This window comes from Monocercomonoides exilis (genome assembly GCF_001643675.1).
Source record: "Monocercomonoides exilis strain PA203 chromosome Unknown scaffold44-821271, whole genome shotgun sequence".
NCBI classification, from domain to species: Eukaryota; Preaxostyla; order Oxymonadida; family Polymastigidae; genus Monocercomonoides; species Monocercomonoides exilis.
The window spans coordinates 423,998-445,560 of NW_027150589.1; the positions used below are offsets into that span (position 1 = coordinate 423,998).

The following is a 21,563-nucleotide window of genomic DNA, read 5'->3' on the forward strand; positions in this document are numbered from 1 at the left end:
TCTTTATCATGCACACTTCCCTTATGAATCTGCTGTCCCAACTCGATATTCTGTCTGGATAGTGAGATATCCAGCTTATATTCATTTCCATTCATTTCTGCTTGCTGCACTGAAAATAATACAAAAACAGTCTACAGACAAATTTTCAAAAATATACTCATAAATAAATACAAAGCTGCACTTCAACTCTTTTTCACTAACAGGTATTTCCCAAACCGCGGAGATACAAAAGTTTCATCGCAAAAGAAAATGATTCATCGAGATTGCTGGAAATTCTTCATCCAAAAATACAAATTCTACACAAACAAAAAGAAATGAATATTTTTTCCCCAAAATGATGCAATAACGTTCATAAATACAGTTGCGAATTTTGATTAGTTTTTGATAATTGGCTATTTCATATATTATTTTATTATGGCAAGAGATGTTCCAATGATTTCTATCAATTTCATGAACCTTGAATGAAGAAATATTTAAATAACAATAATAACAAACGCAAAAATATAAAATAATCTTTCCTCGAAATCCTGTATTTGGAATTAAAATGTGATTTTGACTTGAGCGAACAACATATTCAGATGCAAACACGTCATTTTCCTATTTATTATCCATCTTTTAACTGCAAATTAATATTGATATTTCTAAAATTTTTTTCACCCCTTTTTAACATTCTCTTTGCATATATATATTTTTTGATCAATAAAACCAATTGATTTCCATTCTTATCTGAAGGAATTTTGAATTTGCATTTTCTTTGATTCTGACATCGATAATATGTCTGATGTTACTGTTTGAAGAGCGAAATCATTACACCTGTTTTTTTAATTTTTATAAATTTTTTTTTAAACAATTTCGAAATATCACAAATTTTTGATTATTTTCCAGAATATTAACTGTGTTCTTATTGGGGATGCAAGTTCTGAAAAGACGGACGTGCTAACATCATACAGGAAATTGAAGCTTCCAGATGACTATATAGCAACTGTTTTTGATTACTATGAATCACAACAAGTTGTGGATGGAAAGACAGTGCATCTTAACTTTTGGGATTCAGCTGGAAAAGAAGAATACGATAGATTGAAATCTCTTGGCTTCCCTGATGCTGATGTTTTTATAATTTTCTTTTCAATTTCCGATCCAGTTTCTTTTCAAAATGTTGAAGTGAAAGTATTTTTTTTTTTTTTTTTGCTTGTTTCAGAGGAAAAAAATATTTTTGATTGAAAATTCAGTACATCCCTGAAATAAAGAAATTTATCGAAGGAATTCCAGTTATCATTGTGGGAACAAAGGCAGATTTGCGAGAATCCCCTCCAGAAGGTGTAAAGTTGGTTCAGACGGAAGATGTTTGTTTTCCTTTATTTCTTTTTATAAATTTATTTCTTCTTCATAATTTAGGCTGAGCAAATGGTTGAACGTTTAGGGTTAACAGCGTACGTTGAATGCTCTGCAAAAGCACAGCAAAATTTGTCAAAAGTATTTGAATTGGCTGCTCATTATGTTCTAAAGAAAAATCAACAACAAGAGACAAAGAAGAGCGGCAAATGCACTATATTATGAATGACATTATTCATTTGTTCCATTTTAGAGCGTTTTTGCAATTATTTTAAAGTTTAGAATTTGATTTATTTTTGAATACATTAGAATGTTATTGCTTTGAGTATTTTTTGTTCCAAATAACCATTTGGAGAAAAATTATCAAAGTATAGTAATTTTTCTTTTCTTTTCTTTTCTTTTTCTTTTTCTTTTTCTTTTTCTTTTTCTTTTTTTTAATTGTTGTAATTGTTTATTTGATATTCTGAGATTAACTTTCTATTTTTTTAAAAAGATCATAAATCAAGTTTATATCCTGCAGCAGGCATTATGCAAAAAATAAAATTATAATTATAATTATAATTATAATTATAATTATAATTATAATTATAATTATAATTATAATTATAATTATAATTATAATTATAATTAAAGATTAATTATATTCTTTTGTATGAATGAAATTAAAGTTATTTTTAAATGTTGATTTAGTTCAGAAACAGTTTTTGATAATAGTTTTGTTAATTTTTTGATTGAAAAATGTATTTCATTTGACAGGAGAGATGCATATTTTTTCATGGTTATGCCACAACGAATCTTTAATGATAATTCGATTTTAATAAAAAATCGTAATTTATTTTGATAAAAAGAAAGCTTGGGATTCGTTTTTCACTGTGCTGCGAGATGGAGTTCATTTGTATGTAGAATTCACAAAATAGAGAAAACGCGCAGAATGGAAGAAGAATACAGATATTGGATTTGTCCAAGATGCAGAAAATTCAAGAATTCCGATCATGAAGGAACAGTATTCGAAAATATGAAAAAGCCCCTTGGAATTACTCTGCTTGTTTAACTATATCTTTAGCAAAAATTACAAATTTGGACTGTTTCAATTTTTTTATCTGTGAATAGAAAAACAATTTCACATTGGGCTAGTACAATGAGGTGCTCTTGCATGCGAATTTGAAAAAAATCAGCACATAATCGGAGGAGATGGGAAGATTGTTGAGATAGACGAAGCAGTCTGGAAGAGATTGAAATACCATAAAATAAGAAAGAATAAGACAGAATGGATTTCTGGAAGAGTCAAAAGGTTGGAATGTGGAGGAGCAGGTGACAGATTTGTGATGATAGTACCAGACAGAACCAAAGATGCACCAATTCCAATAATTCTGGGTCACATATTTAATTGACACAAAAATCAATTCTAAAAAATTGAAATCTTTCTTATAAATGAGTGAATTTGACTGTTAACATTAGGAAGTCTGCCACAAGCAGGAATTCTAATCAAAGAGAATAAGACTAACACAAACATTATTAATTGGATGTGGAAACATTTATGGTTATCTCTTTAAAAAAAACGAATTTTAAAAAGAGGATTTTGCCAATCAGATTGCATCGTTTTTGGTAATTTTTTCATATAAACTTTAGTCCAAAGATGAAAAGAAAAATGAAATACTTTATAAATCTGATGATTTGATTGAAGAATATAATGAAATAATTGAAGAAATAGACGAAGAGGAAATCCTGGTTGCAGAAGATTTGTGTGATTATTTTTGAAATCATTACTTTTTTCTGTGTGCTGTTTTTTCAAAGATGGTTTGTCTTTGAGAAGAGTTATGCATTCAAATGTTAAAATTCATCAAAAACATTTAAAAAACAAATGTTTCAACCGAATGAAAGATGAAAATGACTATAATAGGCCTTTTCACTTTTCATTGTTCTTTTATATATATTCAAGAGAACCTTTCGAACGGATAATACTGAATGAAAAATTATGATTTCAAGAATAAATACACTGAATAATCGAGCATTTTTTCTTGATTTTTTATTTCTGTCTTTTTTTATAAAAAAATATATGGAAATGTTAAAAAATAATGGTATGAAGCAATCAAAAGTTCGGACCAAATTCCTGAATTTTTCGCAAATTCACTTTTTTTGTACCAATGGGAACAGCTTTGATAAAAAAACAATCCAATATTTTATCACATGTTTATTTTTTCATAAATAGAAAAATTTCATGAAAGTCAACATTAATAAATGTTATTTTAATGATTGAAGAATTAACTGTTGTTTGAAAGTCAGTTGATTAAAAAAAGTTCACAATAAAAACAAAATAAATATTAAAACAATATTCATTTGTAAGTTTAAGAATTTTGTTGAACTCCGAATGTTCGCATTTGTCACATTACGAATATGTCATAACTGACTATTAAAAATTCAATTCATTTGTTAATTAAGGAGAACTGAATTGATAAAAAATGGTTAGATCATCAGATCATTCATTTTTAGAGGTTTGCTACTGGCTGTTCTATTGGATTATTCGATCCATCTGTACTGTTTTATTAAATGATTTAATATCTATTATTATTATTTATTAACATTATGTTATTTAATACTTATTTCTATTTTGGATCCAAACTCCATATATTCATATTACCTCTTTACTATCCCAATTGCAGATGGCGCCTAATTCAACAATCCTCATACTGAGGGTTCCTTCAAGTATCACCGAAAAGGATATTGTCCAATGTATTCAAGCACAATGTGGTGAAAATTCCATTGCACAGATGAATCCTCTTTATTTAAAAAGTACAAGTTCTTCTCCCACGTCACAAGTTGTACATCAACGAATTGTTTTGAAGACATCAGAAATGGGTTTGTTTTGCTATTTCAACAGCATTTTTAAAACAACCTTTTCAACAAAATATTCATTTCAAAAAATCTTGCTTCTAAACCAATCATCCAATAACTTTTGATTTTTGATTACTTTCAAAATTTCAGCTCAATCAATTGTATCAAAAAAGTTTCTTACAATTCAAGGAGTTGATTTGAATGTTGAATTTTATAGAGATCAAGCTGAGATTAAAGCAGCTGAAGAAGCAACTGTTGTTTCCATTGATGGATTGGATGGGGAAAGCGAAGATCAAGTTAGAGAAGCTTTTGAACGTTATGGACCAATCGAAAAAATAGAATTAAATGAAGCTAAAGAACAATGTATTTTTTCATATTTTGTATTTGTACATTCAGAGACTTTTTTGACATTTACGGGCTTATTCTTTTCTGATATATAAATGCTTTCTTAAAGCGTTTGTTACTTATAGAAATCCAGGGAGTGCATTTAGAGCACAAAAAGAGATTGATGACAAATTAATTGGAGAGCACTATGTTAAAGTTAAACTTGTTATTCCAGAGTCAGCAAATCAATCTTCTTCTCCTTCAGAAGGAAGCGACTCGTCAGAAGGACCTCTTCTTGCAGCAAACAAGCTGAATGTTATAGTTAAAGGCACACCACTCACCGGGATGTCTGATGGGGCAGCTCTGGAGGAAGTGTGCAAGTCATTTGGTGCATGCACGCTGATGCTGAAGGACGACATGCAACATCCTGATCGTCGTTTGGCGTTTGTCACGTTTGAGAGCGAAGAAGGTGCAGCAAAGTGCATCGAAGCAATGAATGGAAAGCCTCTTCCGGAGAGTGTTGTTGCTGTGCTGATGAAGAAGAGAGATGAAGAGCGTGCGAAACGAGGCGAGGAGAAGACGCAAGCTGAGGCGGAGGAGGAAGAGAAGATCAAGTCATCATCAGTGACAGTGGAGTATGTGAAGGAAGGGAAGAAGGCCTCACCCACATCATCAACATCATCGCCCGGTGCATCGTCGGCCTCAGCGTCGGCGTCTGCATCGGCATCAGCTTCATCCTCATCATCCTCTTCTTCTTCTTCAGCCACACCATTTGGCGCACCCCGAACACAGTCCGACTCTGGTATTATCGCGAACGGGCTGTTTATTTCAGGCTTCAGCCGAGACGAGACAGAGGCGACGCTGCGACAGAAGCTGCGTCCGTACGGAAACGTGTCTTCGCTCAGGTTTACTGGAGCCTCTGCTGTGAGTGTTGATGGAAGGCCGAGCATGTGGAGGGCGACTGTGTTTATGGAGAACGAGAGGCAGGCGCAGGCAGTGATGACGCACGGGATTGAGAAGGCGCGTGTGCAGCAGTACAAGAGAAAGGAAGAGAGAGAGAAGGAGAACCAGCAGGCGCTGAGCTTTCAGATGATGCAGACGTGGATGGCGATGAGCCAGGCAGCAGCTCAGCAGAGCGGAAGAATGATGAAAGGACAGTCTTCGTATGCATTTTAGTTATTATTATTATTATAATCATTTTAAATATTGTGATTTCATTGTTTTCTTATTTATTTCAAAATTCTGTTTGAATTGAAATGCTTCAATGCATATTTTGTTGCATATTATCCGCTGACAACGACTTGTTAACATTTAATCCGGAAAATTGATGACATATTTACAAATGAAATTGTGTGCTTTAATAAATATCATCTTATTTTTTTAATGATAATAATCTTTTGTATTTTTATTTTTGACCATATCTCATATTATAATCTTATTTACTGTCTTCATTCCATCATTTGCATCTGTACTCATTCAATACTTATCTTTGTATTGGAACGAACTTCAACTTTCCACAAAAAATGGATTCATTTCTACCACAAATCACAATTACAATTACAATTCCATTCCATCAACCCAATTTCACATTCACCTCCAACAGTGATCGCTTCAGATACTATCGCTCTGGCTATTCAGGAAGCGACATGCCGTATGGTTCAGACATGATGGAGCAGGAGCCAAGCTTCCGCGGCAGACAGCCCCGGATGCAAGGAGACAACCAGTTCTTCTTCTCACGTGCAGGGCAGATGCAGTCGCGGCCGATGAATGCGATGGGCGCGATGGGCGGAATGGGAATGATGGGCGGAATGAACAGCATGGGCCCGATGAATGCGATGAATCCGATGATGGCTGCTGGAGGAGCAGGCGCACAGCAAGGAATGCCTCTTATCTCACAGGCACCTCAGCCACGCGATGCACGGGCGTATGGAGCGAATGCCGGAATGCGCAGAGCAGACGGGCAGATGGCACGCTATGGCACCGGAAGGAACCAGCCGATGGCACAGCCACGTGGCGGAATGGGTGGAAGGAGCAGAGAGCAGATGATGATGGCACAGCAGCACCAGATGGCTGGGAGAGCGATGGGACAACAACAACAGCAACAGCAAGGAGGATATCCAGGCACACAGAGACAGCAGCCAGTTGCAGGCGCAGGCAGTGCGATGTATCCGATGGCCCACTCGACAGCAGCAGCTATTCCGACAATTCCATCTGGCGCAGCTGTGTCTGCTCCTTCGGCAGCACCAGCAGCAGCACAGATGACACAGCCTGTGGTTGCTGCAGCACCTGCCCCAGCACCAGCAGCACCAGCAGAAGAAGGATTTGACATCAGCAATTTGAATGGATTGGACGAGAACGGACAGAGAGAAGCACTTGGCGAGTACATTTACTCGAAAGTTGAGCCTATCCATGGCGATTTGGCAGGAAAGATCACAGGAATGCTGTTGGAGCTGGACCGATCCCAGCTCTACCCAATTGTACAGAACACATCCCTCTTAATTTCGCATGCAAGAGACGCCGCTGCTCTGCTGAACATGCAGTAGGAAAATGACTCGCAGCGGATCATGGGACAGATTGAGCGAAATGAAACAAAATAGAAGCTTATGCCATGTATTGGGCTAATGAATGGCACCGCCCCCAACTGTGCTGTTCACAACTTTTAAAACAAATCAAAAATATAATTGAATTTTTTATATTAAACAAATTGCATAAAGATTGAAATATTTTTTAAATTTTAAGCAAAAGTTCACATTGAATTTGAAAAAAAAATTCTGATGCTTTAATTCACAAAAATAAGATGAAATTTAAACTGTTCTCAACTTCAAGTTGTTTTTTGTGGATTTTTTTGTAGCCCATATTTGACTTTTCATCCGTTTTGACAATTTTCTATTTGATTTTGGTATTTATCAAGTGACTTTTATAACATGTCATCGAAAAGGAAACAAGAAAAAAAAGATGATTCAAAGTCAGGCAATTCAACACGTGGAAAAACTGAAGATCCTTCTGCAGCATCGCCTGAGATGATTGCAACCCATTTAAGCGAGCTGTACACAACGTGTTTGCGTTTTTTAAACTTAATCCTTTTTCGTTTAATTTATCTTTTGTTTTAAAACTTGTTTATTCGCATTAAATTCATTTTTCGATTTCAAAAATTCTTTTTATCTAAAATTTTGAATAGCTGATGGATCTTTGGCACATAGCGTTCTAACAATGTGTAATCTGGGAATAACTTCTATTGCATGCCTTTCAAAATATCAACATCTTAAACATATTGACCTTTCAAACAATAATATCACTGATATTACTCCTCTTTCTTCATCTTCAGTTGAATTGCTTTCATTGAATCTATCTCATAACAGCATAACATCTGCCAACATTTCTGCTAAGCCTGCCCTTCAACATTTTAATCTTGGCTATAATTTAATAACGCATCTTGACCTTAACTCTTTTCCTCACATAAACCTTCGAACGCTTCATCTTGAGCACAACCAAATTACTCATCTCTTTGGACTTGAAAATCCTCTTTCTCGAATTAATTATATAAACGTGTCACACAACAATCTCAAGTCTTGTCGTGGCATTCCTCCAAACGTAACAAAAGCGAATGCTTCTCATAATTCTATTTCTTCATTAGAAGGACTTTCCAAATGCGCTCAACTTCTTAACTTGAACCTCTCACATAACGCTATCACAACAGCAGGAGAGATAGATTTATCGTGCATGCTCTCTCTTGTGGAGATCGATCTGTCATACAATGCTATTGATGATCCTTCGGGTTTGGGTGCATTGTCACAGTGTCCTTCACTGCGAAGGATTCATCTGAAAGGGAATCCAATTATGCCTGAAGATGCATTTACAAAAAGAGATGGAGAAGAAAAGCTTCAAAGCTCGAGAGAAGAAGATGAAAGTGCGAGAGAGTTTTCTGAACAAGGAAACGAAGAAATTGAAGGAGAAAACGAATACAATGAAGAGCAGAAAGAACAGACAGAAGAACAAGGCGAAGAAAACACCGCATTTGAAGAAGAAGCAGGAGACGAAGAATTGAAAGAAACGCGAAACGAAGAAGATACATCTTCAGAACTACCAACAATTCAACCACCAACATTTGCTTCATCATCATCATCTTCTTCTTCTTCATCTTCATCTTCAACTTCAACTTCTTCGACAGCCTCATTAAACCCGTCCGGTGCAGCGCTGTCGCATCTGGATTTGTTTACGCTGCGCATTTCGATTCTTCGGATGCTGCCTGCGCTCACGCACATCGATGGCATTGCAGTCAGCGGGGTGGAAAGAGCGTCTCTGCTGACACAAGGAGAAGAGAGCGAAGAGGAGAAGAGGATTAGACAGTTCGAAGAGATGAAAATGAAGAAGAAGAAGAAAGGGAAAAAGGACAACAGCGACGAGGGAATGAACTTAGATCGCCTGATGGATGAGATTGACAAGGAGATTTTTGAGAGGCAAAAAGAAATGAAAAAACAATTTGAAAGAGAAGACGCTGAGAGAAAGGCAAAGGAAGCCGCTGCAGCAGAAGAGGAAGGTGAAGAAGAAGAGGAAGGAGCGGAATGAAAAAATTTAACTTTATTCTTTTAGAGAAGATAAAGTCAACAATTATTGTGTTTTATCATGAATTTTCATCATTTCAACAATTTTTTTTATTAATTTCAATATTAAAGTATAATGATAAATTTATTGTTTCTATCTTATGGAGGAAAATTTTAAGATTAACAATCATTTTTTTCATATTGATCCAAATATTGATAAAGAAACCATAATTTGTTGAATTCCGTTTTATTGTTAAACATTACGCAAAAATGAGCTACGAAGATGATTTTGACGATTATGACGATTTTGGAACGTCAAAACCAGATTTTTCTTTAGATGATAAAAAGGTTTGGATTTTTTTCTGTTCTGTATTTAATTATAAAGATATTATTTTCTTGTTGATTAAATGCCATGTTATAGAAGGATAATACTTCTTCGAATCCGTTTGATTTCATGAATGATGATGATAACGACGATGATGCTGATGATGAAACGTTTAAAACCGATGAATCAAAAGAAAAATTTGGAACAAAAACAAATTCTGATAAAAAATCCACTTCATTTGACAAAGAAGAATTTAATTCGAGCTTTAACGATCAAAGTGAAGATAAATCAAAACCGTTTGACAATTCTGAAGAACAAGAAAACCCATTTGACGTTGAACCTGCAGAAAACGACGATAACGAAAAAAATGAACCAGAGCCTGATTATGAATGGGGAGATGAAGAACCAGAGCTTGATGCAAAGAGCAAAGATGACACATCTGCACAGGAGAAAGAAGCTGAAATTGAAGATACATCAAACACAAACGAGCAAACAGATCCAAAACCTGTTCAACAAAATAAAGTAACTCCAAAAGCAACACCAAAATCAAATTCAAATGTCAAAGCAAAGGCAAAAGCAAAAGCTGTGCCTAATGCTTCGAAAGCGTTTCAGATTAAAAAGACTTCTTCAAGTTCTTCTCGTCCACCAGTGACTCGACGAACTGGAAAAATTTCGTCTCTGTCGTCTACAGTTGGAACAGAGTTGCCAGACGATCCTGCTGAATTAAAGAAAATAATTGCGGGGCTACGAAGAGAAGCAGCATTTTCAAAGAAGCAAATGGAAAAAGTTGGGTTTGAGTTTGAAAGAGTAGTGGAGTTGGAAAATGTTGTTGCAGACAAAGAAAGAGAACTGGAGAACTTACGCACTGAGATGAAGGATGTGCAGTCGGAACTGAAAAGCGCCCAACGAATCATACAGCGCAAAGAAGACGAAGAGGAGAAGCAGCCGTCTACGATCAGCCGACTGACGGGAGATGTGCGAGTGCTGAAGGACCAACTGCGAAAGGAGAAAGAAGGCAAGCGCGAAGTGGAGCAGCAGCTGAAGAACAGCGACATGCGGAACGTGAAGTTGATGAAGGAGAAGGAGAAGATGAGCGACCAAATCAGCCGCCTATGCATGAAGATGAAGGAGGTTGACCCCAGCCGTGCCGGAGAGATCATTGATGAGATTATGGAGGATGAGTATGTCCCTCCACCAGCATCTTCCTCATCGTCTGGAGGTGGATATAACATTGCTTCTTCTTCCCCAGCAAAACCTCGATTTGCTACACAAAGCGAAGCCAAAGCTACGCAAATCGAAGAGCTTCAGGTACGTCTTCAGCAAGTGATGAAGACAAAAGATAACACAATTAAAGGGCAGCAAAAGCAGATTCATTCATTGCAACTGATGGTACACGAGCTGAAGAAAGAGCTGCAGCAGAAGGAGGCTTCTGTGAATGCGAAGGAAAGAGAGATTAAACTGCTTTCCATTCAACTGTCTGGCCGAGGCGGTGTTGGTGCTGCCGGAGCAAACCGCAGAGACACATTCGGAATGGGCCTGTTCAGCGGAGGTAGTGGAGGAGGAGTTTCTCCGAAGATCACCACAGCCAGTGGCGGGTTTGTGAAAGGCAAGCAGCCGCCACAGCTGTCGCCTCAAATGAGAGCGCTTTATTCACCAGGAGGACAAGGAGAAGGGATTTATGCATCAGAGAACTCGAAGTCACTGCTCATTACACCACCATCGACAGATATCAGAACAAATCTGCAGAGACTGGCTCCAATGAAGGACAAAGACAGAGGAAAGAGCGAAGATGAGGGCAAGCGTGCATCGTCCGCAGATGCTGCGAAAAGCAGCAAAGCAAATGATTCAGAAAAGCAGAAAGGGAAAGAGAGGAGGAAAGGCGAGAAATCAATTCCTCCACTATCACCTCCGTCTGTTGTGAAGAGAGACGCGAGTCAGAGTACATTGGAGATTGAAGGCAAGAAGAAAGGGAAAGGGAGAAGCAAAGAATACAAGGATGAAGAAGGAACAGAAGGAGATGAGGAGGACGAAGAAGAGAATGAAGATCCATCAAGAAAAAAGGGAAGCGAAGGGAAGAAGAAGCCAAGACTCTCTGGAAAGCAAGAAAGCAAGGCCAACTTAAGGAAAAAGAGGAGGAACGAAGAGGAGGAAAGCGAGGAAGGAGCCGAAGATGAAGAAGATGAGAATGACGAAAAACTAGCCAGAAAGTCGAAAAAGAAAGGAAAGAAGGCAAAGAGCAAGAGCGAAGCGAGCGGAGCTGGCAGAAAGAAGAAGAGAAGTGCTGATGAAGACGAGAAGGAAGAAGAAGAAGGAGACAACGACGATAATTCAGAGGAGGAGGAAGAGCACAAAACAAAGAAAGGAGGAAGAGAAGCAGCTAAAAGGCCGAGAAAGAGGAGTGAAAAGGCAGGTAATGATGCAGATAAGGAAAAGAACGTCAAACAAGTTTCAGAAACTATTTTAGCTCTTTTGGAAGAGAAAGAAGAGAAGGATAAGCACTTCCACGAAGAAATAGAAAAACACAGAGCAGAAAAGCTGAAAAAACTGGAAGAAGTGAAAAAGAGAGGAGCAAAAGGAGAATCAAACGCGAAGAAAGAGAAAGAAGATGCCTCTGAAGGAGAAGAGAATGACGATGAATACCACGACGATCCGTTTGAAGACATGCTGGGAGAACAAGACGATCCACAGCAGACGGCTGACGATGTACATGAATCTCTGAAGAGTGGCAAAGACAGCCGCTCACTTGCAACATTTGAGAATGAAATCAAGGCAAAGAAGGAGAAGGACGATGATTCATTTGCTTTGTCTGAGAGCAAAGATACAGAAGAGAAAAACAAAGAGAAGGAGAGCAAGCAAAACAAGATGGATGATGGAGATGACGACGGATGGGGCGGGATGGACGATGCAGACGTTGGCGGAGCGAACAACAACGATGACGATGACGATGAAGACGAAGACGATGTGCCATTCCATTTTTGAGCAATCACCTCACTCTCTGTTCCACCTCACAGTGTTAACAATTTTATGTTAAGTTGCCTCTTTGCCTGAAACAGGAATTAATGTTATTTTTTGAATAATTCTGACAAATATTTTTCTTTTCTTTTCTTTTTTTTAAAGACTCATTTTGGTTTGCGTATCGAGAAGTTGAAGATGACATTTGAAGAATATTTATTGGTTTATTTTTTTCAAAATTATTTTTTGTAATTCATTTTTTGGTGAAAAAGCATCATTCACTTCACGAGCTGTTTGAAGACAATACGACAGATTGACTTCTCAAATCTCTTTGTGAAATGAGCATAATAACTCAAATATTATGCAAGTGATCCCGAATGGATCGAACTTAAAAAAAGATTAAAAAAGAGGTTTAGCAGTTGAAAATCTCTAATTAGCATTTAACAGAAAAAAAAGATTGGACTTATTAAACTGAAAAGCTTAAAGTTACATGGATATTACAAAGACTAATTATCAAAATAAATCAAAATTGAAATAGAAGTTTTTTTAACATTCTCCTCTTTGAAGTGAAAGTTTGAAGAGCATTTTCATTTTTTATTGAGGAAGAGGAGGTACAGGAAGACACAGAAGAGGATATTGAGTCGGCTAATGAAGTCTTACAAAATGGATTGCAAGAATCGCAGGAAGAAGAAAAATCAGATTGAGAAGTGTTTGCTGATGAACTATCTTCATCAGTTGGTGAAGTGCTGTCATCTGTTTGTTCTGCTTTGGCAGATGTTGATTCTTGCAGAAAGAGTGCATTTTGAGCAAATTGCTCAACCAACATTGAAACATCTTTCAGATTGGCATCATTTGAAATGGTGAGAGCATCAAATAAGCTTCTGTTTTCAATAGAAAGCTGTCGTATTTGGTTCAACAATTGTTTGTGCTGTTCAATTTCCTTTGTTTTTATGACTGACAAAACAGAATGTGCAAAAGTCGTAATTTCTTTCTCTCTTTTCAGTGATTCTTCCAAAAGTAGTTTTTCATCTCTGAGCAGTGAGTTCATTATCACAACATCAAGATGCCTCTTTCGAACTCTTTGCGCTTCTTCATCTACTTCGATAAGACGCTGCTTCAGCTTTTGAATATCGGCAATGAGTGCTTTTTCTCTTTCAGTTGTTTTTGTGTTCACTTTTTCTTCCAAAATTTGTTCGCTTTGAAGCGATTCTGAATCACTTCCAGACTGAAACATTGCCAGTGCACTTTTCTGTTCATTGCTTTTTGAACTCAATTGAGCAGATAAATCAGCACCAGACGAAACACTCGCCAAGATCTTGTTTGTTTCCTTCGCTGCCTCCAAAGCCAGTTCTACTTCGATGCGCTTTTTGCATTCCTCTCTCAAATCCCTTGTCAGCTGAACAGACTGTTGGATGTTATACTCTTTCAGTCTTGTCAAACGATCACCCAACACAGCACATTCAGCAGCCGCTTTTTCTTTCTCCTTCAAAATCGTTGCTGCTCTGAGCTTTTCTGCTTGCACAATCATCTCCCACTCCTTCTCCCTCTTTGAAAACAGTGTTTCTCTTGTTCTGTATTCATTGCACACCTTTTCCAAATATTTCATTTGCTCATTCATTGACTGCACTTCATTTTGCCTTTGCAGATCGCCAAGTTGAATGCTTTCCTGAAGATAGAAGCATTTGCTTTGCATAATTCGAAGTTTATCTTCGGCTTCAACGATACGCAACTCCAGTTCTTTATTAGTACTTTCAAAAAGAGAACATTTTTTGTTGCTTTCACAGATTTCTGCGTCATATTCTTGCAGCTTCTTTTGTTGGTCAGATAGAGAATTATTCTGAGATTTTATAATACTCTCCAAATTCAGCAGTTGCTGTTTGCTTTCTTCAGATTGCTTCAATGCCTGCTTCATGTTTGTGTTCATTTCACTCATTAAAGATTGAAGAAAACGTACTTCATTTTCTTCTTTAGTCAACTTTGAAGCAAGTTTCTCACATTCATCTTTCAGTTTTGTTCCTTCCTGCTTCAAGTCACTATTTTCCTTTGATAACTCGTTGTTTCGATTGTTCAGAGAATCAATGGACCTTTCATTCTCTTCACTTGTTTGATGAAGTTGTTTCAATATGTCATTGTAAGAATCACTAAGTGATAATAACTGAGCTTGAAGTTCTTTTATTTGAGCTTCAAATCTTTCTTGTTCATTTTTCCTTTCTTTTTCCAACCGAGCTATTTTTTCTTCATTCAACTTTTGTTTTTTCTCATATTCTGCAATAAGTTGAATATGACTCTGTTCAAGTTTCTTTTGCTTCTCCAATTCTTTTTCCAAGTTTATTTGAGTTTCTCTCAGTTTCTTTTGCGTTTCTTCTTGCTTTTCGGCTTCCTTTTTCATTTTTTCATTATGAGTGTGATCATTCAGCTCAATCACTCCGTTCAATTCTGCAATATTCTTTTCACTGTCTTTTCTGACATTAAGCAACTCCTTTTCAAGTTCTTTATTCTGTTCTTTAAGTTTAGTTAGTTCTTCATTCGAATAAAGAAGGTTGTTTTGAATTTCAGTTAATTTCTTGCTGCTTTCATCAATCTGATAAGTTGTGGAAGATTTCATTTCTTGAATTGATTTTTTAAGAATAGAAATACAGTTATGAAGGTCTGCATTTTCATTTTCCAATTCTTTTTCTCTATTTTTCAGTCCAACATCATTTGCCTCTGGCTTTTCTTCATCCACTTGTTTCTGCTGCGAAACGTCTTTTTCCATTAGCTTTCTCAAAAGTTCTTCTTTTTCGTCATCTTTTTTCTGCGCCTCATTTTTGAGCAACAATTCATTTTTCTCGTATTCCACCACACGTTGCTCCAAAATGCCTATCTGTTTGTAATGCTCTTCTTTCAATTTCATCTCATTTTCTTTGAGTGTGTTAACAACATTCTGATATTCCTTCATTGATTCTTCGTGACTTTGTTCCAGTTCATTAATTTTCTTCATCAAATTTGCTTTCTCACTCTCAAAAACATTTTTGCTTTCCTCAAACTTTTCCTTTTGCTGCTGTGAAATTTTCAATAGCTCACTTTCCAAAGTCTTTACTGAACTTTCGCTCAATTTTAGTTTTTCCTCTTTCTGTTTCAGCTTTTCTTTCAACAAAGCCAATTCTTCATTCGCTTTCAATAACTTTTCGTTGGCTTGTTTGAATGCAAGTTCTTCATGTTGTTGGTAAATCTCTTTCACTTTTGATATTTCCATTTCTTTTTCGGATTTAAACGACTCTTTTTCTGCCATCAATTTTCCGATTTGTTCTTCTAATGAATTTTTCTGTTCAAAAAGCAAATTTTCCTTTTTCACAGTGCTTTCTGAATAATTCTTGAACTTTGCCTTCTCATTCACTAATTCTTCGTTAATTCTCTTAAGTTCATCTTCCTTTTCCTTCACTTTCATCTCCAAAATACTCGACATATTCTTCATTTCTCCTTTCAACTCCAATTCTTTTGCTATCCAACTGTTTCGTTCCTTCTCAATCTGTTTTTCAAACTCAACCAGTTTTAAATGCGCATCCGCTTTATCTTTTTGCAGCATTTTCCATTCTTCATTCTTTTTCGCTTCTATTTCTGCCGCCATCTTCTCATTGGTGCGTAAAGATTCTTTCAATGTGCTTATCATCTTTTCTGCAACATTTTGACTTTCTTTGTATTTTCTTTCTTTTTGCTCTGTTTCTTTCAGCAAGTCATTAATTTTCACATCCATTTCTTTGATTTTTGCTTGCAACTCCAAAATTTTCAAGCATTTTTCATTCACCTCTTGTTCTTTTTGTGCCTTTTGCAATTGAATTTCATTTTCTAATTCAAAATTCCTTTGATTCAGTTGTTCAACAATTTGTTTGCTTGTGAAAAGTTGCTGCGAAATATCTTCTTCTTTCATGTGAAGCATTTGAATATTCTGAAGATCCTTATTTGTCTTTTCTTGTGTCGAAAGCTTCATCTGCAAGATATCATCGTTTAATCTTGCAATTATTTCTTCTTTCTTTCTTAAGCTTTCTTCGACTTTCAGTTTTTCTGTTTCTGCTTTTTCTGAAAGCATCGTATGCTTTTCGGCTGCCTGTTGGAGTTCTCTTCTGATTTGAGTCAATTCACTCTGTGTTGACAGCAGGTTTGTTTGAATTTCCACAGATTTGTCTTTCTCCACTTTCAACAAGTGCTGAAGATGAGCAAACTTTTCTTCTCCTTCTCTTTGTCTGTTTGCGAATTCATGCTTTTGCAAAAGGAGCTGCTCATTGCTTTGTTTGACGATTGCTTGCTTCTCTTCTTCTGCTTCCTTCAGTTTTTGCTCGTGAAGTTCTTGCTCTTTCAAAAGGAGATCGGAAAGTTCAGAAAGAGATTTCGCAAGTTTTTCATTGCTTTTTCTTTCTTCTTCCATTTTTTCTTCATGCTGTTCTTTCAAACTCTTTGTTTGATCATTTAATTCTCTATTTTCGTTTTCAATCTTCGTTATATTTTCAATTAATTCTGCATTTCTGCTTTGTTCAACAACGAGCTGTTGATTGAGCATCTCTTCTTTTTTGCGACTGCTCTCAACTTTTTCATCATATTTATTCGAAAGTAGCTTATTTTTGAAAGTCAAACTTTCCGCTAATTTTTCATGCTCTTCTTTCGTTTTGTTCAGTTCTTGCTTCAAACTTTCAATCTTTTCTAACTGTTGCTCTTGTATTCTCTTTGAATTGCTCTGCATTTCTTTCAGTTCATTCTCAATCTTCTCTTTCTGTTGCACAGCATTTTCTTCCTCGCTTCTCTGTTTATCGAGTTCTCTTTGCAAATCTTTAGTTGCCATTTCTTTCTGGATGCTGATAAGTTTCATTTCCGAAGTCATTCTTTCTTTTTCTTTCTTCCATTTTGCTTCTTTCATATCCATTTCCGTTTTGTGTTGATTTTTCAAGTTTTCAATTTCTTCTTTCAATTTACTGATTTCATCCGATTTGATATTTACAATTCTTTCCCGTTCAATTTGAATGAACTGCATCTGTTGATTTTTTCCTTCCAAATCTGACTTCATCATAAGCTCCCTTTCTCTCTCCAACTGAAGCAATTGAATCATCTCTTTCTTTTCTAAATTGTCCTTTTCCTTTTCCAGACTTCTTTCTTCCTCTTTTATTTTAGCCTCTTTCTGCATTTCTTCCAATTTAACCCGAAGTTCAAGTAATTTCTTTTCTAATTCTTCATTCTGAAGTTCTTTTTCATGCAATTCGCACTCTCTTCTTTCTTCCTCTCTTCTTTTTTCTTCTTCTTCTCTTTGATTGACAATTAACCTCGAATGAATATCTTCTCTGAGAAGATTTGCTCTTTCTTCAGCTTCTTTTTTATTTGCTATTTGAATATCCCCTTTCTCTGCCTCATTTCCAATAGAAATATTCGTTGGACTATAAAAATCATTTGTTTCATCAGAATCTCCATCACTTTCATTCAGAATGGATGGAATACCATCCTCTTTTTTTATAACTTTCTTATTTTCTTTGCATATCTGACTCATTAAATCTTCTATTTTATTTCTTCTGCTCGTAATCATCTTCAGTTTTGCTTCATCCTCTGTGCCAATTTCATTGTCTGCCACAAACATCGCTATCTCATTTCTGAGTCTGCTGCTAAGCTCATTCAGCTGCAACGGAGTGTGCAATGAAAGAACACCTCTGCAGTGAATTGCCTCAAAACAGCGAGAACAGAACGGAGCAAGGCATTCAGCACAAAAGATATCAGCCAACATTCGAGAAGAAGGATTATTCAACAAAATGTCTGAAGATGAATCTATTGAATGGTTAGCATTGTGAGAATTGCTGTGATAAGAGCAGACATGACACAAGTTGCTGCAGAACAACTGAGGATGATCAGGATGAATATTCAGAGCACTCAAAGAAGGAGAATTTAACAGAAGTGTTGGAGAAGATAGAAGATTCTCTTGAACAGGAATGCAATTTCGAGGGAATTCCACAATTGAACTGTGATCTTCAACAATGCCAGTGAGATTGTTTGACAAGTCTTTGAAATGACAATTATTTTTATAACCAGTTGAATGGCTGGCTTCCATATGCGCTTTACTTCGAGATGACAACAGAAGAAAAGGAGAGAAAGAATGAAGGAATGATACATTTCCTTTGATATTTGGAGAAGCTAATGCATTGCTTCCCTGTCTTATCTTGCCAACATAACTGATGCATTCAGAACTCGAATGCCTTATTATAGAATCAGAAACAGAACCATCCAGAAAAATACTGTTAACATTTGGCTGTTCCCCAGAAAATGGAGTTGATTCAGCCAAAGAAGTCAATTGCTTATCATTTGTGTTATTCTCAAGCTGACTTCTAGCTTCTTGATGATTTGAAGCATTATCTGTTTCATTGTTCAATCGGAAACAACTTTTGAACTGTTTTTGCCTTTCATTTTGAGAAGTATTTGAAACATCTTTGAAATAAGAGCAGAACAAGTTGGATTCAATCACTGCAGAATCTTCTGTTTGGCTGGATGAGTCAGCTTTTTTTGTCAGAATGACAGATCGAGTCACTTCATCTAGTGTTGTTCGTGCTGATGATGCAGTCGGAATGAATGAATGAATTGAAGCAGAAATAGAAGCAGAAGCAGAAGAAGAAGAAGAAGAAGAAGAAGAAGAAGAAGAAGAGGAGGAGGAGGATGATGACACAGAAAAAGAAGAAGTTGAAGCAGAAGGAGACAAAATTTCCTTTTCAGCAGTTGATTGCTGTTGCGAGTCTTTATCAGCTGACAACGAATCAGGAAGAGATTGTTCAAGCAAAGAAGCAGAAGTATCATTAAAATAAGATGAAGGTGAAGCAGACTGGGAAGGAAGCAATGAAGGAGAAGATGCTTCTGTTGAAGAACTTTGAGGAATTGGAGAATTATGTATCACTTCATCTAATTCTGACTGGGGAAGGATCGAAGGAGCGATGTCTTCAGAACTCATACTTGTGCTTTTGCTGCTTTCTTCATCTAATTTCAAAGAAGAAGAAGAAGACGACGATGATGATTGAAGTGTTAATGACTCTTCTTTTGTATCTTTGGCATTTTCTACAAAATCTTCTGTGACAAGCGGAATTGCTGGCAGAGCATCCACTGAATCACTGAAAGAAGCAGAAGTTGAAGAAGAAGAAGGAAAAAAAGAGAGTGAATTGGTTGAAGGTAATTCGCCTTCTTTGCAGTCAGCACTTGCAGTTGGATCTGCCTGTTGCTCTCTATTTCCATTTGCACTTAACTTTATAGAATTATCTTGCTGTGACATTTCCAATGGAATTTTTTTGTCATCTGCTTTCTTCTTTTCTTTTGATGGTGAGTTAACTAACTTATTGCTCAGTTCATTGCTTTCAAATAAAAAGCTGCTTATCTTCTTTCTGTGAGTCGATCGCTTTCCATCTGATTTCTTCGCTTCCACCAGAAGAGGAGGCGGGGGCTTTGGCACAGCCGGCTGCTGCGAAGAGAACTTGTCAATGATGATACCATTCAGCTCCATAGAAAGCAGCTGCAACTTCTCATTTTTCGCTTTTTCTGCTCTGAGCTCGCGCTGCAATGTTTGAATGTGCGCTTCGTCTGCCTCGTGTTTGATCTCTGCGGCTCTTAATTCTTGAAGCAGCAGTGAAAATCCTTCATTTTCTGATGAAATTCCATTCTGCTCGCAGAAATGCTCCTGAAGAAGTTGTCTGTCCATTCGTTCTTTTATTTTCCTGTTGAGAAGAGTCAACTGAAGCTGCGTGTTCACTGCGTCTGCCGATTGGAGAGCAGAAGCAACTACCTGCACCAGCTGTGCAGACTGAAATGCAATTGAAGCATTTGCAAGGAGACGCATCACATCAGAAGAAAGAGGCAGCGAAGAGGATGACTCAGAAGATGGAATGTCTAATTCCTTACATAAAACACGCAGAATTGAATCAGATTCGCTTAGCTGTGTTTGGGCAGCGCTAAAAATGTCCTGAGCAATCATGCGATCCACAAGCTCCTTCTCTTTTCTTTTGATTATCCTCTGAACATCGTCATGATGCTCGCGGATGTTTTCAAGTTTCTCTTCTTTTTTTTCGCATTCTCTTTCAGCCTGTGCTTTCACTGATGCATTCTTTCCTCTTATTTTCTGATTTGTTCTGTGTGTTCGAAGATACGACAGTTCCAGCAGCAGACAAGAAAGAAGCAGAACATAAGGAGAACTGCGGAACATTCGCTGTATTTCAAGTAGAACAGGAGAATGCACCGAGACAGTCAAAGGCTGCACAGAAAAAGCAGATGGCGCATTGAAACAAGAACTGACAGAAGAAAACGAATAATCTGAAAATGATTTGTACAGCAATGCCACTTCAGTCGCTGTGTTGATTTGCTTTGCGGTTCTTTCGGAGTTTCTGTCTGGGAACAAAAAATAAGAGATGTGCGCTGTTTTGCAGGCTGATTGCTGCAGAAAAAACGGCTTTTCGAAGCAGAAGACATTTTCGAAGTAAGGAAAAATTATTGCTGCGGTTGGTCCGCATTGCGAAATTGCTGGTAAACGTCTTGTTTTTGCGAGATGCTCCAACATTTCTTCAAATGACAGCAAGTGGTCTGAACTTGATTGCGCCTCCATTCCGCATTCTGTTTGTCTTTCTCTGCATTCATCAGCAATCGATGCAAAAACGATCGAAGATTCGCTCACTGAGCATTTCTTGAAGCCATCTTCAAAAAAGTTAAATCTGATGAAGAATGAAAAATTTGCGTTCGAATCATTTTCTTTAGCAGAATCTGAATCGAGTTTTTTTTCATTCAATTTTTCATCTTTAGAAAACAATTCGCTTTGTTGTTTATCAGTCATTGTCTTCTCATCTTTTAAATTTGCTTTTGGAATTAAGATTTCATTTTCCTTTAACAATGACAATTTGCGATTATGCGATGAAAAATAATTTTGACTCTTTTCAAAAGCGGTCTGAATAGCCTTTGTAATATCACCTTCAAAGTTAAATGCAACTTCCGAAGCCGTGCAAGGCCATATGTCATTTTCGAAATCTGTGCTCAAAGTTTGATAAATATATTGCCCTGTAAAAACATCACTGAAATATTCAAATAAGAATTCAAAAAAATAATAACCTGATAGAGCATCGAACATTTCGTTTCCGTCTATGGCAACACACGAAATACAAATTTTTGTTGCATTACTTTCTTTGCAATCGTTTTTGGAGAAAAGAACATTAATGATTGTTTTCGGAAATAACAAATTGAAGCGGAAAAAAATTTCTTTTGAACGGATCCCATGCATGATAATA

General features: G+C 36.7%; 5 protein-coding genes across 5 annotated transcripts; 4 read left to right on the forward strand and 1 right to left on the reverse strand.

The window, feature by feature from the left end:
* Nucleotides 1–774: 774 nt before the first annotated feature.
* MONOS_5725 (Rac2e, Rho family GTPase) lies at nt 775–1,557 on the forward strand (the record flags this gene model as incomplete). The annotated part of the gene is made up of 4 exons (XM_067875899.1): nt 775–789; nt 886–1,167; nt 1,230–1,343; nt 1,396–1,557. The coding sequence occupies 4 exons, from the start codon at nt 775–777 to the stop codon at nt 1,555–1,557; spliced, it is 573 nt and encodes a 190-aa protein (XP_067721941.1).
* A 2,240-nt stretch (nt 1,558–3,797) lies between these two features.
* Nucleotides 3,798–7,217, forward strand: MONOS_5724 (uncharacterized protein). The gene is made up of 5 exons (XM_067875898.1): nt 3,798–3,824; nt 3,993–4,188; nt 4,315–4,527; nt 4,619–5,651; nt 6,092–7,217. Exons 2-5 carry the CDS (start codon nt 3,993–3,995, stop codon nt 7,029–7,031), a joined length of 2,382 nt encoding a protein of 793 aa, XP_067721942.1. The 5' UTR covers nt 3,798–3,824; the 3' UTR covers nt 7,032–7,217.
* Nucleotides 7,218–7,342: 125 nt separating this feature from the next.
* MONOS_5723 (putative Leucine Rich Repeat containing protein) lies at nt 7,343–9,173 on the forward strand. Its single transcript, XM_067875897.1, has 2 exons — nt 7,343–7,545; nt 7,667–9,173. The coding sequence occupies exons 1-2, from the start codon at nt 7,413–7,415 to the stop codon at nt 9,052–9,054; spliced, it is 1,521 nt and encodes a 506-aa protein (XP_067721943.1). The 5' UTR covers nt 7,343–7,412; the 3' UTR covers nt 9,055–9,173.
* An 85-nt stretch (nt 9,174–9,258) lies between these two features.
* MONOS_5722 (uncharacterized protein) lies at nt 9,259–12,631 on the forward strand. The gene is made up of 2 exons (XM_067875896.1): nt 9,259–9,377; nt 9,451–12,631. The coding sequence occupies exons 1-2, from the start codon at nt 9,300–9,302 to the stop codon at nt 12,331–12,333; spliced, it is 2,961 nt and encodes a 986-aa protein (XP_067721944.1). The 5' UTR covers nt 9,259–9,299; the 3' UTR covers nt 12,334–12,631.
* On the reverse strand, nt 12,514–21,406 carry MONOS_5721 (uncharacterized protein; the record flags this gene model as incomplete). Its single annotated transcript, XM_067875895.1, has 2 exons — nt 12,514–21,336; nt 21,388–21,406. 2 exons carry the CDS (start codon nt 21,404–21,406, stop codon nt 12,830–12,832), a joined length of 8,526 nt encoding a protein of 2,841 aa, XP_067721945.1. The 3' UTR covers nt 12,514–12,829.
* Nucleotides 21,407–21,563: the final 157 nt, after the last annotated feature.

Bases quoted from the DNA above. Each gene is read 5' to 3' on its own strand.
- MONOS_5722 (XM_067875896.1), top strand. From the start codon at position 9,300: ATGAGCTACGAAGATGATTTTGACGATTATGACGATTTTGGAACGTCA. The intron at 9,378-9,450 runs GTTTGGATTTTT...GCCATGTTATAG, and splicing joins TTTCTTTAGATGATAAAAAG to AAGGATAATACTTCTTCGAA.
- MONOS_5724 (XM_067875898.1), top strand. From the start codon at position 3,993: ATGGCGCCTAATTCAACAATCCTCATACTGAGGGTTCCTTCAAGTATC. The intron at 4,189-4,314 runs GTTTGTTTTGCT...TCAAAATTTCAG, and splicing joins TTTGAAGACATCAGAAATGG to CTCAATCAATTGTATCAAAA. The intron at 5,652-6,091 runs GTATGCATTTTA...CACCTCCAACAG, and splicing joins ATGATGAAAGGACAGTCTTC to TGATCGCTTCAGATACTATC.
- MONOS_5723 (XM_067875897.1), top strand. From the start codon at position 7,413: ATGTCATCGAAAAGGAAACAAGAAAAAAAAGATGATTCAAAGTCAGGC. The intron at 7,546-7,666 runs GTTTGCGTTTTT...AATTTTGAATAG, and splicing joins AAGCGAGCTGTACACAACGT to CTGATGGATCTTTGGCACAT.